Here is a 14,446-nt window from a genome sequence, read left to right as displayed (position 1 = left end):
AGAAATGGCTCGTTCCTTTCGAGAAGACTCGTTTTCTTTATCTCCATTATTATACCTTATCACGGGGCATGCAGTCGTCCCGATATTGATTTCAAATGTACTGCTCTCGCCACTCTTGGTCTCTTTGGCTGGTCCGTTTTTTCTATTCTTGTCACAGGTTGGTGAGATCGGGTTGGAATAGTACTCGATTACGTCTTATCCATATATCCATTCATGTTTGTGGGTATTGACAGGCTGGGAAATACTATCTTGAAATGGATGTCCCTGACCAAACTTCAACAGGTTGACAGGCGGGGCAAGAGGGAATTGATATAAGATGGGAGAGAGGTGGGGTGGGATGAACTCGGATATTCATAGATAGCATCGCAGTCAATACATGCATGCCGAGGTTGAACCCATTATACTACTTCTCATTCATATATCTTCATGATCTGTATCAACATTTTTCTAGTCTTCTTATGTAGCACAGAGTGTGCATAAAGTACATTTACAACCACCAAAACGCCCAGATAACCTTGTTGCCCTTTTATGTTCCCAAGTATCCGCTTGGATGGATGCACCCTTGCAGTCCTATTCTGTTGACCCTTTTTGCTGCCCGATTCTCGTGTACACGTTGCCATACCCCGAGATGTGATCAAAATGCATCTTTCCCTTCGCTTACTCTTTAAAGGCCAAGTTTGAACCCGAAATCTGAAATGAAACTAACGCCCTGTATCCCACTCCATTTCGGTTTTTCTAGAACGATCAATTTGTCACTGTATGAAGACCCCCAAACCAACCAAAAAAAGTTCCCCCAAATCATGCAGATGATGCTCAATCACTTCTCATGCGCATCATTGATCCTCCGCCAAACTTCTGCCTCAACCTCCGCGAGTTTGTTCCCCGCATTTTGGAGGAACGATTTCGTACTCCCCCAGATCCCACTTTCAGGCTGTGAAACCGGATTGGAGTCGGTGCTGTTGGTATGCGGATGTGTATCCGTGTGGAGAGGCAAAGTCGTTGATGTGGAGGGGGCAGGGGGGCTGTAGACAGTGGAGTAGGGTGTTGTTGTTGAGTTTGGATTTGGGTACGTTGGTTGTTGGTAGGTTGTAGTTGTGTTTGTGGTCGGGGTTGGGGTGAAGCCGTAGCTGGATGGGTAGTTGTATCCTTGACCTGAGACAGGGGCTGACGTTGTGGTTGTTGAAGCTGGGTAGCCGTAAGGCCCGTTTGGCGGTGCAGCTGTTTGGGGTGTCTGGCTTGGATCTGAGGCAGGGTTTATGCCAACGGGCAAATATGCGGAGGTTGAGGAGCTTGTAGGAGGCGGATATGTAGGGGCAGCGGTTATTACAGGTGGATGCGGCGCTGGTGAGGGCGGTTTCTGTGCGGGAGGTGTGAATATAGGCGCTGGTGTTGGCTCAAGACCACCCTTTGGTGCTGGTGCTGGAGGGAGCGGGTGAGCCTCGTTTGAGCTTTGGGCTGCGGGTTCTGCTGATGTAGGCGGCTCGGGGATGGCGCCTGGTTGAGGCGGTGGTGGTGATGGAGAGGAGGAAGACGTATGTAGAGGCGCTATCGTGGCTGTAGGATTGCCAGCGAGGTCGGCTGGGGTAGGCAGAGCTGTCATGGAGCTTGGTTGAGCTGTGGCGTAAATTGGGGAGTAGGAGGGAGCTGTTGCTGTTGAGGCAGTGGTAGGATTGGTAGGGGCTGATGGCTCGGTGGAAGGTATGTCTTTCTCTTCTGCATCAGACATAATGAAGAAACAGAGTTCAATGGGTTCAGTAAAGCTGTTGGTGTAATGGCGAAGCGCGAGAATTGTACGTACAGAAGAGGATCTAGAAGCACGGAGGATCATTGGAAAGATCAAGTCCAGATCGACGTCATCATCTCATCTTCACGTGATCAGGATAAAAAACGCGTTCCAATGGCAAAATCTGTTGCAAGGGACTCGATGGTTGGAGTATGACGAATGCTACGATAGACTTACGAAGGACAGAAATCGTGAAGCAGGAAGGTCTAACAAAAAAATACAGTTGCGAAAAAAGAAAAAGCTTGCAGGCAGTAAAGTACAACTGGTACAAGAGGAAATATCACACTTTGAATGCTCAAGACCACTCTTGACGCATATCTCTAATAAATCACCTTCATCCTCCAGCATCTGGGTTTTGTCCCAGACACTAGCCACACCCATCCCCAAAAAGCTTACACCAACCGACTCAAGGTCATTGTGGGCGATACGCTTATTTGAACTTCTTTCCGAAGAGGAGGAGCTGAACCTGGTCGTAGATGGAGAGCACACCAGCACCAGCGACACCACGGAGGATGTTAGCACCGGCACCCTTGAAGAGAGACTTGACACCCTCCTTGGCGACGATCTGGCGGAAAGCATCGAAGGAAGAGCTGTACTTGACGGCCTCACCGGAGGTCATCATCATACGACGACGGACGGTGTCAAGAGGGTAAGAAGCAATACCAGCACCAGTGGTGACAGTCCAGCCGAGAAGGAAGGAAGCGAGGAAAGAGCCCTCAAGAGGACCAACAAGGAGAACAGGCTTGATGGAGTCGTACATGCCGAAGTACAGACCACGGTAGACAACGATACCAAGAACGGAAGGACCGAAACCACGGTAGAGACCGGCAATACCGTCGGAGGCGAGGGTCTTCTTGTAGACGTCAACGAGACCGTTGAACTGGCGGTCACCACCACCAGCCTTGGTGGACTTAGCATCGTTGGCAAGACGGGTACGGGCATAGTCGAGGGAGTAGACGAAGAGAAGGGAAGTGGCACCAGCAGCCTGTTTCATGTTAGAACTATTTGCAATCCAGGAACTGATATTCGAGAACTTACACCACCGGAGGCGAGGTTACCGGCCATCCACTTGGCGTATCCGTCACGGTCCTTCTTGTAGTTGAACATGGACTTGTAGGTGTCACGGAAGGCAAAGTTCAGAGCCTGGGTGGGGAAGTAACGGATGACGTTGGCGGTGTTACCTCTCCACAGAGAGACGACACCCTCAGCGGCAGCGGTACGGCGAAAGCAGTCCATGATACCGTTGTACTTACGGTCGAGACGACCGGAGCGAAGCATCTCATCCTGGAGGGTCCAAGTTAGCCTCGTATAATTCGGCATCGCAAGCGGTCGAAATCCGAAGACTCTTCACTGCTGCGCTCCCACGCGGATCGTGCCGGTAGCGACGAGCACAGGTTCGCAGATTTATGGGTCGATCGACCCGACATTGCTGGCAACACTGGGATAAACCAACCTGAGTCTGGATAAGGAGCTTGATACGCTCGATGGGGGCAGCAGCAGTCTTGGAGACGGCAGCGGAGACACCACCCACTAAAAAGATTGGTTAGTATCTTGTCCTGAAGCGCATCGGCTTGATACAAGCCATTGAAAGGATCGATTGATGTCCATCAATGCGATTCGATCAATGGATGACCCGGAGCGGATAACATACTCAGGAAGTCGACAACGAATCCCTGTTGTGAAAATTTTGATTAGCCAAGATTCCATCGACAATGAGCTCGCCCACGACTTAAATCATCCAGAATTGACACATTCAAAGCTGAACAGACACTCTGATCATGTTCTTTTGATACCTCGGAATGATATCGAACTCGAACGCGTCCTCGGGATGAAGTTGGTCTCAAGCAGGGGCAGTTCAGGATAGACTCACGGGCATGCCGAAAACGCTCTTGTCACCTTGAGTGGCCATTTTGACGGCTTTTCAAGAGTGATACCTCTTAAGAAAAGAAAGAGAGGAGATGGGATGAAGAGAAGTGCCGGACACAACAGGACACTGTCAAGGGGATGGAGAAAAGAAGGAGAAAGGAAGGGAGAAGAGCGAAAAAATAGCGAGGAAGGCTCTTGTAAGCGGGAAGAGCAGGGTGGAGCCGCTAATTCCCAGAATTGCAGTGGAACAACTCTCGACCGGCCTCCGACAGGCCCTTTTGGCCACCCTTTCATGGAAAACTTTTTTGCTTTCCGCGCTAATGCTGGCCCAGGCAACCAAGCCGATATCTCCCGACCGGCGCCAGTCTCCCTCCCGACCACTCATGCTCAGGGAATTGACCTCAATTGCTGGAATTGAACGAAAAAGGATCATAAACTGTGCTGTACACATATCATAGATTCATTACATATGGACATAATTAGCTGATGAACAATAACATCAATTGCACGGAAGAGGCCCCTGCTCCCGACAAGATACCGGAGCCGCCTGTCCATACTCCGTACGGCATACACATGGAGAAACCTGTTCCCTCCGAGTATCCGATGGCAACCATACTATTACCTAGGCCCATCTGGCGCTTTGACGGGGAGGAATTGTGAAGAGATTTTTCTCTGATACCGGCAAAAGCAACGTCGGAAAATCCCTCATTTGACACCTCCATTTCACCGAGTCTGATAAGATGCAGCTCGTCATGTGCTGTCCATCACTACCAAGACAAGAAGGCAAGCTGTTCAGAGTTTCAGACTTCAAAGCATCTCTTCAAATCCAAAATTAGATGTCAAAATCTTTCCTTGTCCAATAGTAAATTATCTTACTATCATTAAATAGATGGAGTATATCACCCCAGACCTTACCAGTTGATTATAATGCGGAGTGGTCCTGCTTTGATTGTCGTGCCTGGTCAACATCACTATATATTCGGGAACTGACATTGAAGGTCAAATTGAGCTCACCGGTATCCAGTCTCGCTAGAGAGCCAGAGGTCTAATCCCATCCCTTTCAAAACTGACCTTTATCCCCAATGAAAGTGGCCATTGAAGACAAAGGGAACCGAATTTCTCCAGCATTTTCGCTTGACACCATAACATCTGGAAATTGCGGATAGACCCACTAAACATGGGGGTCTTGGGAGAGAGCCCTCGGGCCTCCAGCCTTGATTCTGTCCCGAGTCTCAAATCTCAATGACCTTTTCTACTTGGCTTTCCGCATACACAACAAGTACATGGCTATTAGTCTCAGGACTTACCCTGTACATTGTACATAGCAGTCTCTGTGGCCTTAATGCTAGCTAATAGTCAAGCTCAAAAAACTTGAACGCTCATGTATAACAGCGTCTACTAAACTCACATGACTCGCTATATTTACTTCAAGGCTACAAGATTAATGGCCCCAGGCTCCTCCTCACAATGACAAACCCCCATATCCTGGTACAAGCGTCAACATTCCAAAACAAACATTATGGATAGCCGTATCCTCCTGGTGTCCCTCGCCTGGCTCGCGGCAGCCATCTATATATATACCAAACGGCTCCTCGCCCGCCGCCACTTCACTAACCTCCACAACTGCGAACCAATCCAGCACTCCCACAATAAGGAACCATTCTTTGGTCTCGACACCCTCCCTGGCACGATCAACGCAGTCCGGCAGCACCGAATCCTCGAAAGAGGATGTGAACTCTACCGCGCCTACGGAAACACCTTCACCGTCACGGAGCTCGCGAGAAACGCAATCATAACCATAGAACCCGAGAACATTAAAACGATCCTCTCATTGAGATTCAAAGACTACGGGATAAGTTTCCGGCTCGCACCATTTAAGCCTCTTCTAGGGAAGGGAATCTTCGATACAGATGGCGAGCACTGGGCTGCATCGCGGGCGCTAATAAGGCCGAGTTTTGCAAGAGAGCAAGTTGCAGATCTATCTATCTTGGAGGGTTTATTCCAGGATTTGTTGGTATTGTTGCCGAGAGATGGAGAGAGCGCTGTGGACCTGATGGATCTGTTCTTCAGGTATACGATTGATTCTGCGACCGAGTTCTTGTTTGGGCAGTCTGTTGCGACGCTCAAGAAGACAGGAAATCAACTGGGGTTTGCGGAGGCGTTCCATTATGCGCAGGAGGCCGTCATTGTGCGTGCCACGTTGGGGCCACTGAGCGTCTTTTATCGTGATCGAAGGGCTGATGAGGCGAATCGGATCTGTCGGGAGTTTGTACAGCAGTTTGTGGATGAGGCATTTGATACGGTTGAGATGAAAAAGATAGGCCAAGAAGAGAAGGAAAAGGGGAGCCATACTGGGGAAAAGCGTCCCAAGCGCATATTCTCCCATGAACTGGCCTGGCGGACATCTGATAGGAGCCGTGTTCTCGATGAGCTGATGAATATTCTGCTAGCTGGCCGCGATACTACGGCCAGCGCTCTGAGCAATTTGTTCTTTATGCTGGCTAAGATGCCAGAGGTATGGGAGAAGTTGCGGAGAGAAGTAGCCGGCCTGCAGGGTCGACCACCGACGTATGAGGAACTGAGAACCCTGAAATATGTTCAGGCCTGTGTGAATGAATGTAAGTAACTCACCGCAGTCCCCTTTGATTGTATACTGATATCATTTAGCCCTCCGCCTTCACCCTGTCGTTCCCCGCAACGAACGTGAAGCCATCGTCGACACCGTCTTACCCTTGGGGGGCGGAAAAGACGGCCTTTCCCCTGTATTTGTTCCGAAGGGTACACTGGTCGCTTACAATATCTACGCCATGCACCGTCGACAAGACATTTATGGAGCTGATGCAGAGGAATTCAGACCTGAGCGATGGGAAGATGGTAGATTGCAGCCACGCTGGGGGTATCTACCCTTCAATGGAGGCCCAAGGATTTGCATCGGGCAGCGGTATGCATTGACGGAGGTGAGCTATGTGCTTGTAAGGATGGTGCAGGAGTTCAAGGGGCTAGAAAGTAAAGATGATGGGGAATGGGTTGAGAACTTGGCTCTGACGCTCTGTCCGAAAGGTGGAGTGAAGGTTCGTCTTCATCCTGCTTTGAAGGTAGTTAGTTAGCTATGCTGTTAAATAGGATGGCTTGCGTGGTTTACATAGTTCTTTATTTCAAACACGATGAAACCCCGGCATATTCATGAGACAACAGGCTATGGATATCAAACTATATAAACAAGCCTAAGCAGCCGTGGCAGATATTGAACAGATTAATTCTTCTTCGACCTCTTTCTCTTCTTCTTCCGGGGCTCTCCTTCCCGGATGTCGACCTTCTCTGTGTCGTCGTCTCCCTGCTCGGGCGCGGAAGCCTTATCCTGGCCGAAAACAAACTGCTTCGGGCCCTCTTCGTCGCCGAATGTATCCTTGCGCCATTGCCTCAGACGGGCCTTCTTGCCCAGTCTTTTTTGGTCTCGCTGCTTCTTATCATCTTCGCGGAATGCGGCATACTTCTTCAAGCCGGCAAATTGGTTGAGATGGGCGTCATCAGCCATGAGAATGTCCAGTGCGGACAAACCAAAGCTCCGGGGCGAAGTTTCACGGTAGCGAAACCCGGCGTCGTTTCTCTTGCTTGAGTTGGGGAGAAGGGAAAGGTCGAGATCTAGGTTACGGTCCACTGCTTCTTCGATACGAAGCTTGTCTTTTCGGGCCTCACGTTTCTGGTCTCGTCGCTCTTGGGCTTTGCTCTTCTTGGCTCCACCCTCCTCCTCATCCTCCATCTCGACGTCTGATAACTCGACTGCGGGCATTTTATCGTCCTCGAAATCAGATACCAGATCGTTGATGTCAATATCGTCATCCCATGTAGGCTTCTTCGGGTGCTTCTTCTTGCCACCTTCTTCATCATTGCCGCCGTCGTCCTCGGCATAGTAATTGTCGCCAAATCGTTTCTGCATTTCCTCTTCCCAGTCCTTGTCATCCCAAGAGGCATCCAGGAACTGCACCCAGTCCTCATCTGTAAGTTTTGATGCGTTTAGGCCAGCGACTTCCTTGATCTTCTCAACCTTCTCCTGTAGCTCTGCCATCTTCAATTTGCGCAGGCGGTTCTTCTCTGATTCACGTTGTTTCTTTTCTTCCTCCTTCTTTGCCCGTTCAGCCTCTCTGAGTTTCTTCCTGCCGCTGACTTCGTCTCGGCGAACGGATTGTTTGTTCGTCATATCACGAGCATGAGTGACAAGAGTGGCGTTGAGTTTACTGGGATCCTCAAATCGGAAGTTGTATGCCTCTTCCCATGCCTCTGCCCGCTCATCTTCCTCTTCGTCGTCAGACTCAAATGGCTGAAGCGACTTGCCGCCCTGAAGCCAAGCCCTAGATGACATGAAGTTGGAAAGAAAGGTTTCGGGATCTTTGTCCGCATTCTCGACATCAAGCTGAGTCTCCTTCTGGGGCGCCGTAGCAGGCTCAGGCTTTGACTTGCGGACAAGGAATCCATCATCCTCATCTGCTCCCTCATCAGACCCAGATTCTTCTCCAGCACCATGCATCTCCTTGACAATGGCGCTCTTCAAGTCCTCTTGTTCCTGCGCATATGTTCGAGGAGCAGCCGCATCTTCGTCTGTGAGGTTGGCACCGCTTAGTAGGTTCTCCCGGTGGTAGTCTCTGAGAGTCATGGCCTTTTGCTTTTCCTCCCGTTTCTGCGGCTCGGCGTCTTGATCGAGGGATGTGTAGAATTTGGCGCTCGCATCGTAAACTCGTGGGTCTTTGGATCGAATGGCCTTGATAGTTTCCAAGATTTCCGCATCAACGGCTTCGGTAGCCAATTCTGCGTCGTCGTCTTCATCTTCCTCCTCGGACGAGTCTTCCGATTCTTCGTCGTCCTTCCCTAGTTTAGCTTCGACTGTGGGATGTATTAGTGTTTGCGACCCTCATGACAGATAATCCAGTGATGGACGACATACGATGTTGCTTCTCCTCTCGCCTCTTGTTGTATTCGAATCGGCGGGCATATTCTTCGTTGATCTTGAAGGCAGATCCCTCCGACAAGGCTAGAGGAACTCCACCAGACTCATCCCCAGAGTCACTCGAGGAATCATCTTCGAGAAGCTTGCGCGATTTCTTAGCTGGGGGCTCCATGGTTTTGGTTGTGCAATTGCTCTTCTGTTTCTGCGGAAAGAAAAAAGTTGAGGACTTGCCGGCAGAAAAATTCGGGTCACCGCCTCGAGATCCAGACGCTGTCCCTGCCTGAATTATCTGGCTAATAACAGGGTCAACAGACTGACGTAGCCAATTAGAGGGACTCGACATTGAACACCAATAGCTCTACACTTAACTTAGGCGGCGGCTTCGCTTCTCAGCGCTGACCCTCTTCTGCATCTCTCCATTACTGCTACACGATCGCGGCGCTTATAATATTTAATTTGACAATTGGCGCCTTGTCATTTACTCCTTATTCATCCCAGGTCCGAGTGTATGGCTGGTGACATGCACTAGATGTCGACCCAGCCGCAGACACCCTTACCCCAGGTCGGGAAGCTTGTCAGTGTGGTGTAAGTGTACATGGTTACTGTTCTTGCGCAACATGCTCGGCTATTTGGCGCCCATCTAATGTTCTTGAATCGCAGACCTGTCGGGTTAAAAGAAGCTGCCCTCGACTCGCCCACTTTCCGTGCCACCACTCTTCACTTCTCCGACCAGATCGAATATCTCGAACGATGGCTGGACGGCTACGCAAAGGCGGCCTCGCGGCTTGCTACAGAGCTTGCAGGCTTGGAGGGTATGGTAGGAGCTTTTCTCTCCTATTCCACAAACCCTCTCATGGTCTCCGAGGCCACGCTGGACCATGATTATACTATGCTTTCGATGAAGAGGTGTGGTGAGAGCTCGAAGGACATGTGGAGTGGACTGGTTGCTGCTGCTCGGAAGACTGAAGCTCTGGTCTCGGAACCGATCAGAGCGTTCATCCAGGAAGACTTGCGGAGCTTCAAGGTGAAAATACCCAGGCCGCTATCCGTGATAAATTGGGGACTAACCCTTTAAAAGGAGAACCGCCGCGTACTCGATCAGGCGCAAAAACAATACGATACCCTACAAGCTAGATACTCATCCCAGTCGAAGTCGAAAGAACCTTCGTCTCTACGAGAAGATGCATTCCAGCTTCACGAGGCCCGCAAAGCATACCTCAAGGCATCGATGGATTTCTCTGTGCAAGCACCACAAATTCGAAACGCTCTAGATCGGCTCTTGATTCGTGTTTCTTTCGAGCAGTGGAGAGAGCTGAAGACCCTTCACAATAACAATGGCGGAGCATTCGCCAAATGGGGCCAGGAAATGGACCGTATCAAAGGCTGGGTGCATGAAATGGAAGGCAGTGAGAGGTTCTCCAAACGGGAATTGTTCTCTGCCAGGAGTCAGATTGAGGAAGCGGCGGAGACTGCCGCTCGGCCGTCGCGTGAATTGGAAGATTACTCTATCTCTACTGTACCTTACCTCGGCTCGCGGCCGCTGTCAACCATCGACACGAAAGAAGCACGCCCCGAGAAGCAAGGCTGGGTGAACTTACGTATTCTTTCAAGCAAGCCTACTCGCACAAACTGGGTCCGGCGATGGGCTTTCTTGAAGAACGGGATTTTTGGTTGTCTAGTGCAGGGTATGCGCAGTGGTGGCGTTGAGGAAACAGAGAGAATCGGTGTTCTACTTTGCAGCATTCGCCCGGCCTTCCAGGAAGAACGAAGGTTCTGTTTTGAAGTCAAGACGAAGAGCAATAATATTATGCTCCAAGCGGAGACGCAGAAGGAACTGATGGACTGGATTGCTGCCTTCGAAGCCGCTAAGCGGAAGGCATTGGAGAACCCAGCAAGCACTGACCTCTCACCTTCCGGGAAACCCACCGTTCAAGACCCTGCATTTGCTATTTCGCAGCCCCCTGCTCCAGAATTTTCTGCCGACCCCGCCGATTACTTGACGCCGAATGTGAGCGATGATCAGAGCTCATCAGACCGCAGCGGTATGCTGCCATTGCCTGACCGGGATGCCTCTGCGTTCCGCAATAGCAGTGATTTCAGCACCCACAGACGGTTGACCATGGACCCTGAAAGTCCTGCCAAGGACCACACTTCGCGGCTTATTCAGAAACTTGATCTTCACAGAAGGTCTAACAATGCAGTGCAGCCTTCCAACTCTATATCAGGTGCTGGAGGTGGCATAGCGAGTTTAATATCCTCCAGTTACAATGCTCTTTCTTCAACCGAAATTGATGCAAACAAGTTACTTCCGCCGTCCACCCTTACGCCTGCAACATTAGCAAACCCCCCGGCGCCTACTAATCTGAGTAAGGCGGCCGTGCTTGTAAGCAATGAAAGGGGTATAGGACTAGGCGTCTCCGACAAGACAGGAGGTATGCCTAGCGGCATGATGGCGAATCTGTGGGGAAGCTCAAACTGGGGCTTCATGAATCGATTGGAACAAGAGTACGGTGGACTGTCGGAAGAGAAAAACCAAATTCAAGAACCAGGTGTCAAAGAGATTGAAACGACCGGTAACTCCACAGGAGCTAAACCGAAGGTGCGCCACCGGCCAACAGTAAGCCTTGACGGTGACGCATCCAAGGTGCAGCAGGCCATCTTAGGGACTGCTCAGGAGTATCCCGAGTATTACCCTCCTCAACTGAAGATCCAAGACGCCCAGTTCCGACTTCTTTTCCCCAACGTCAGGAAGGAGGAGCCTCTTGTATTGGTCTTCCGGGCTACCTGGAACCCCAACGACCAGCAAGAGTTCCCTGGAAGAGTTTATGTTACCACGCGAAACATATACTTCTACAGCCACTACTTTGGCCTGGTGCTCACTACAAGCGTCTCCCTGGAAAAGATCAAAGAAGTCACCGGTGCACCTGGCAGAGACTGTGATTTCCTCTTCCTTCATACCATTCCACCACCTGGAAACGATACACCGGGCCGAGTCACGGTGAAGACGTTCCTTGAGCCGCTCAAGGTTCTCCAGCGACGACTGAATTTCCTTATTCATGACTCCACCGCTGTTGAGCCTATGGGACTCGAAGCAATCTTCAAGTCGCTCGATAAGATGGCCACCGAACACGTCACTCGGACTCCTAGCCTAGACAGCTGGGAAGATGTGGCTGGGGCCGACCATGCAAACGATTCCGATGAGGTTCCAAAGTCAACTTTCCGACCCCCAATATACATCGACAAGAACTTGGATTTGAACCCTGGTAAAGCCGGCGAGGCTCCAAAATTCAGGCTTCCAACTCAACCTGTTCAGTACGTTCCTCAAGGAGACCTCCATCTTTCTGCAGAGAAGGTGTTTGATCTCAGCCCAAAGGCTGTCTTCCATATTCTTTTCGGTGACAAGAGTGCCGTTTGGCAACTTCTTTTGTATCAGAGACGAGCCCAGAGTAAGCCGCCTTGATAAAGTTCTCTAAGCTATTCTGACATTTATAGACATCAAACAAGGACCGTGGATCAGGAACGAGTCACGGCACTTGAAGCGCGAGTTTCAGTACCAGATTGAAACGGAGGATGTACTCGGTTAGTCTTGGTTTCCCGTCTATTATGTGTCGTTTTACTAACTTGCGATAGGCCGCAAGAGCGCAAAGGCGATATCCGATTACCAGCTCATCGACGTTCTTAACGACCACCTGTGCTATGTGATTACAGACAAAAAAACGCCATGGCATTTGCCCTTCAGACGATATTTCAGACTCGTCAACAAGATTGTAATCACATTCGTTGCCAAAGGGAAGTGTAAGCTTTCTGTCTACACGAAGGTGGAATGGCTATGGTCACCTTATGGCATTCAGCGTAAGTTGCAACCCACCAACTCCCTATAGTCAAGGCTAACCCGCCGCAGGTGTCATTGATAAGCAGGCCATGGGTGACCTGGAGGAAGACGCAATGGACCTCGTCGATCTCGTTGGGGATCAGGTGCGCAAACTTGGTGTACACAGTCGAACGAAGAAAGCGATTACGATTTTCGGCCATGTAGGCCGCCAGAGCCTTACCTCCCAGTTCAATCTCGATCCGGAGGCAAAGGTCGAGCGACGGAGGCCCCGGGTTCAGAGGACTCTCTTCCAGCTACTCTACGAGACCCTCATTTCGTTCCTTCAAAGCGCCATCTCTTCCATCATAATTTGGATATTCGCTCTTCTGCGCTGGACCTGGAAGACTGCGAATGCGAACAAGATCATACTTGCGCTGCTTGTGTCTAGCGTCTTGTTGAATGGCTTTTATTCATCGCGAGCTACTCTCGATTGGTGGCACGAGCGCAATGTTGGAGATTTCATGGCTCGCATGGGAATTCACCCGGATCATGTTATGAGCAAGGCTATCTACATGCAAGACATTGATGAAGCAATCGCAAACTCGACTTTCGCTCAGACAAGTGAAGATGTTAGCGATTGCTTCTTTACTTTCCAGCAGCAGACGATTCGAGATTCCGCAACGCCAATGCTAGCTCTAGGTACGACCAGCCGAAGAGAGTCGGTGGCACGGAGCGCGGCTAGGAGGATCCAGCAGACTCGTGAGCGGCTCGGTATGTATCGGTACAACCTCCTTGTCGCTCTTCGCGTGGTGAACAACATTGAGAAAGAAGTCATCCAAAGCGAGTGGGAGCGTTGGGTTCAGCAGGAGGTTCGGCGCTGCCGTCAGGTTGAAAACCTGCTCACAGATGATCGGGCTGGTATTCAGGGCGACAAGGCTGCCCAGAAGGTGTTGACTGGGCTGAACGACGATGTTCGACAATGGTACGAGACATATTGCTCCAGTTGCCAACAAGAGCAGGAACATATCACCGCAAATATCTAGGCATGAAACACGTCGAATGTGATCGACCATGTGGAGTCCTGGCATGATCCCTGTCATGGCGATGACCGGCGACTTGTGGGCAAATGTACAAAGGGTCGTACATGTCCATGGCCCTTGCACGTATATGTGTATATAGCATCGCAATCAAAGCAGTCCAAAGCTGTCGCGCAGAAACACTCACCCGTCAGTTCTGCCTTGGCTTGACAGTTCCCTCATGAACAACATAATACACCACCGTCCCCTCTCCCCCCATTCCCTTGTCAATCATAGCCAGAAGCAGCCTCTTTCCACCCCACTCCTCTGTCTTCCGCGCCTTCACCCGGTAGTCGTAATACTCTTTCAATTTCGCAGCCTTTTCCGCATCAAGCTTCTCCTCTTCGGCCTGCTCACCCTCCTCTTCTGTACTTCCAGCCTCCCCTTCCGCCACCTCGCCATACTCCTCCCCGGGCCCCGGCAACGCATCAAAAACCGCCGCCATCTTCCCCAAGCTAAACGATTGCCCCTGCACAGTCGGAAGCACAAACATGCGATCTAGCTCGACGTCCTCCTCGCGCAGGCCCCGCTCAACCATGTACAATTGTTCATCGGGGTGCGTGTAGACTCTGTGCGGCGGTATACCGGAGATTAGGGTGGCAGGGAAGGTGGCTTCCAGGTTGTGTATTTTAAGCGACGTCCAGAGATGTTGGTGTTGGAGGTTGTGGAGGACCTGGTGGGTTATTGAGGTGTGGGTTGTGTTTGGATCCTCTGATGCTGTGAGCGTGGAGGTGATGAGGGTGGTTAGGGCGGAGGGGGGTGGGAGAGTTGGTATGGGTGTTGGAGCGGGCATTCTAATTGGGATCTCGAGTGGTCGAGAGTAAAAGCTTGATGATTGTCGAGTAAAGTTGGGGTGCGAGCTGGTGGCTAGTGAGGGTAAAAGTGAGGGATGACTGACAGTGATCTGCAGGCGGTGGAAAAAAAGTTGGGCGGAGACGGAGATTAGCAGAGATTCGAGTTGTTGCAGA

At 50.8% G+C, this 14,446-nt stretch overlaps 7 protein-coding genes across 7 annotated transcripts; 2 read left to right on the top strand and 5 right to left on the bottom strand.

Moving 5' to 3' along the window:
- Positions 1-435: 435 nt before the first annotated feature.
- On the bottom strand, positions 436-1,842 carry BJY04DRAFT_189618 (uncharacterized protein). Its single transcript, XM_073711397.1, has one exon. It carries the CDS (start codon positions 1,826-1,828, stop codon positions 818-820), a length of 1,011 nt encoding a protein of 336 aa, XP_073571135.1. The 5' UTR covers positions 1,829-1,842; the 3' UTR covers positions 436-817.
- BJY04DRAFT_189617 (putative mitochondrial ADP,ATP carrier protein (Ant)) lies at positions 1,843-4,035 on the bottom strand. The gene is made up of 5 exons (XM_073711396.1): positions 3,654-4,035; positions 3,435-3,456; positions 3,237-3,313; positions 2,822-3,067; positions 1,843-2,768 (listed from the first exon to the last, which is right to left on the bottom strand). The coding sequence occupies exons 1-5, from the start codon at positions 3,690-3,692 to the stop codon at positions 2,214-2,216; spliced, it is 939 nt and encodes a 312-aa protein (XP_073571134.1). The 5' UTR covers positions 3,693-4,035; the 3' UTR covers positions 1,843-2,213.
- Positions 4,036-4,106: 71 nt separating this feature from the next.
- Positions 4,107-5,116, bottom strand: BJY04DRAFT_189613 (uncharacterized protein). The gene has a single exon (XM_073711395.1). It carries the CDS (start codon positions 4,369-4,371, stop codon positions 4,129-4,131), a length of 243 nt encoding a protein of 80 aa, XP_073571133.1. The 5' UTR covers positions 4,372-5,116; the 3' UTR covers positions 4,107-4,128.
- On the top strand, positions 5,117-6,900 carry BJY04DRAFT_189612 (cytochrome P450; the record flags this gene model as incomplete). Its single annotated transcript, XM_073711394.1, has 2 exons — positions 5,117-6,267; positions 6,317-6,900. Coding segments are annotated over exons 1-2 (1,535 nt in total), but the record flags the coding sequence as incomplete, so codon positions are not given.
- Positions 6,901-8,785, bottom strand: BJY04DRAFT_189610 (KRI1 family protein; the record flags this gene model as incomplete). Its single annotated transcript, XM_073711393.1, has 2 exons — positions 8,589-8,785; positions 6,901-8,527 (listed from the first exon to the last, which is right to left on the bottom strand). The coding sequence occupies exons 1-2, from the start codon at positions 8,761-8,763 to the stop codon at positions 6,903-6,905; spliced, it is 1,800 nt and encodes a 599-aa protein (XP_073571131.1). The 5' UTR covers positions 8,764-8,785.
- Positions 8,786-9,120: 335 nt separating this feature from the next.
- Positions 9,121-13,445, top strand: BJY04DRAFT_218486 (putative transcription factor SipA3; the record flags this gene model as incomplete). The annotated part of the gene is made up of 6 exons (XM_073716318.1): positions 9,121-9,176; positions 9,252-9,615; positions 9,670-12,037; positions 12,084-12,170; positions 12,222-12,443; positions 12,493-13,445. 6 exons carry the CDS (start codon positions 9,121-9,123, stop codon positions 13,443-13,445), a joined length of 4,050 nt encoding a protein of 1,349 aa, XP_073571130.1.
- Positions 13,446-13,537: 92 nt separating this feature from the next.
- BJY04DRAFT_63379 (uncharacterized protein) lies at positions 13,538-14,445 on the bottom strand. Its single transcript, XM_073720776.1, has one exon. It carries the CDS (start codon positions 14,269-14,271, stop codon positions 13,630-13,632), a length of 642 nt encoding a protein of 213 aa, XP_073571129.1. The 5' UTR covers positions 14,272-14,445; the 3' UTR covers positions 13,538-13,629.
- Position 14,446: the final 1 nt, after the last annotated feature.

Source organism: Aspergillus karnatakaensis (genome assembly GCF_047715665.1).
Source record: "Aspergillus karnatakaensis strain CBS 102800 unplaced genomic scaffold BJY04scaffold_25, whole genome shotgun sequence".
Taxonomy (NCBI): domain Eukaryota; kingdom Fungi; phylum Ascomycota; class Eurotiomycetes; order Eurotiales; family Aspergillaceae; genus Aspergillus; species Aspergillus karnatakaensis.
The sequence above is the reverse complement of the archived record's forward strand: the minus strand, read 5'-3'. Positions and strand labels throughout refer to the sequence as shown.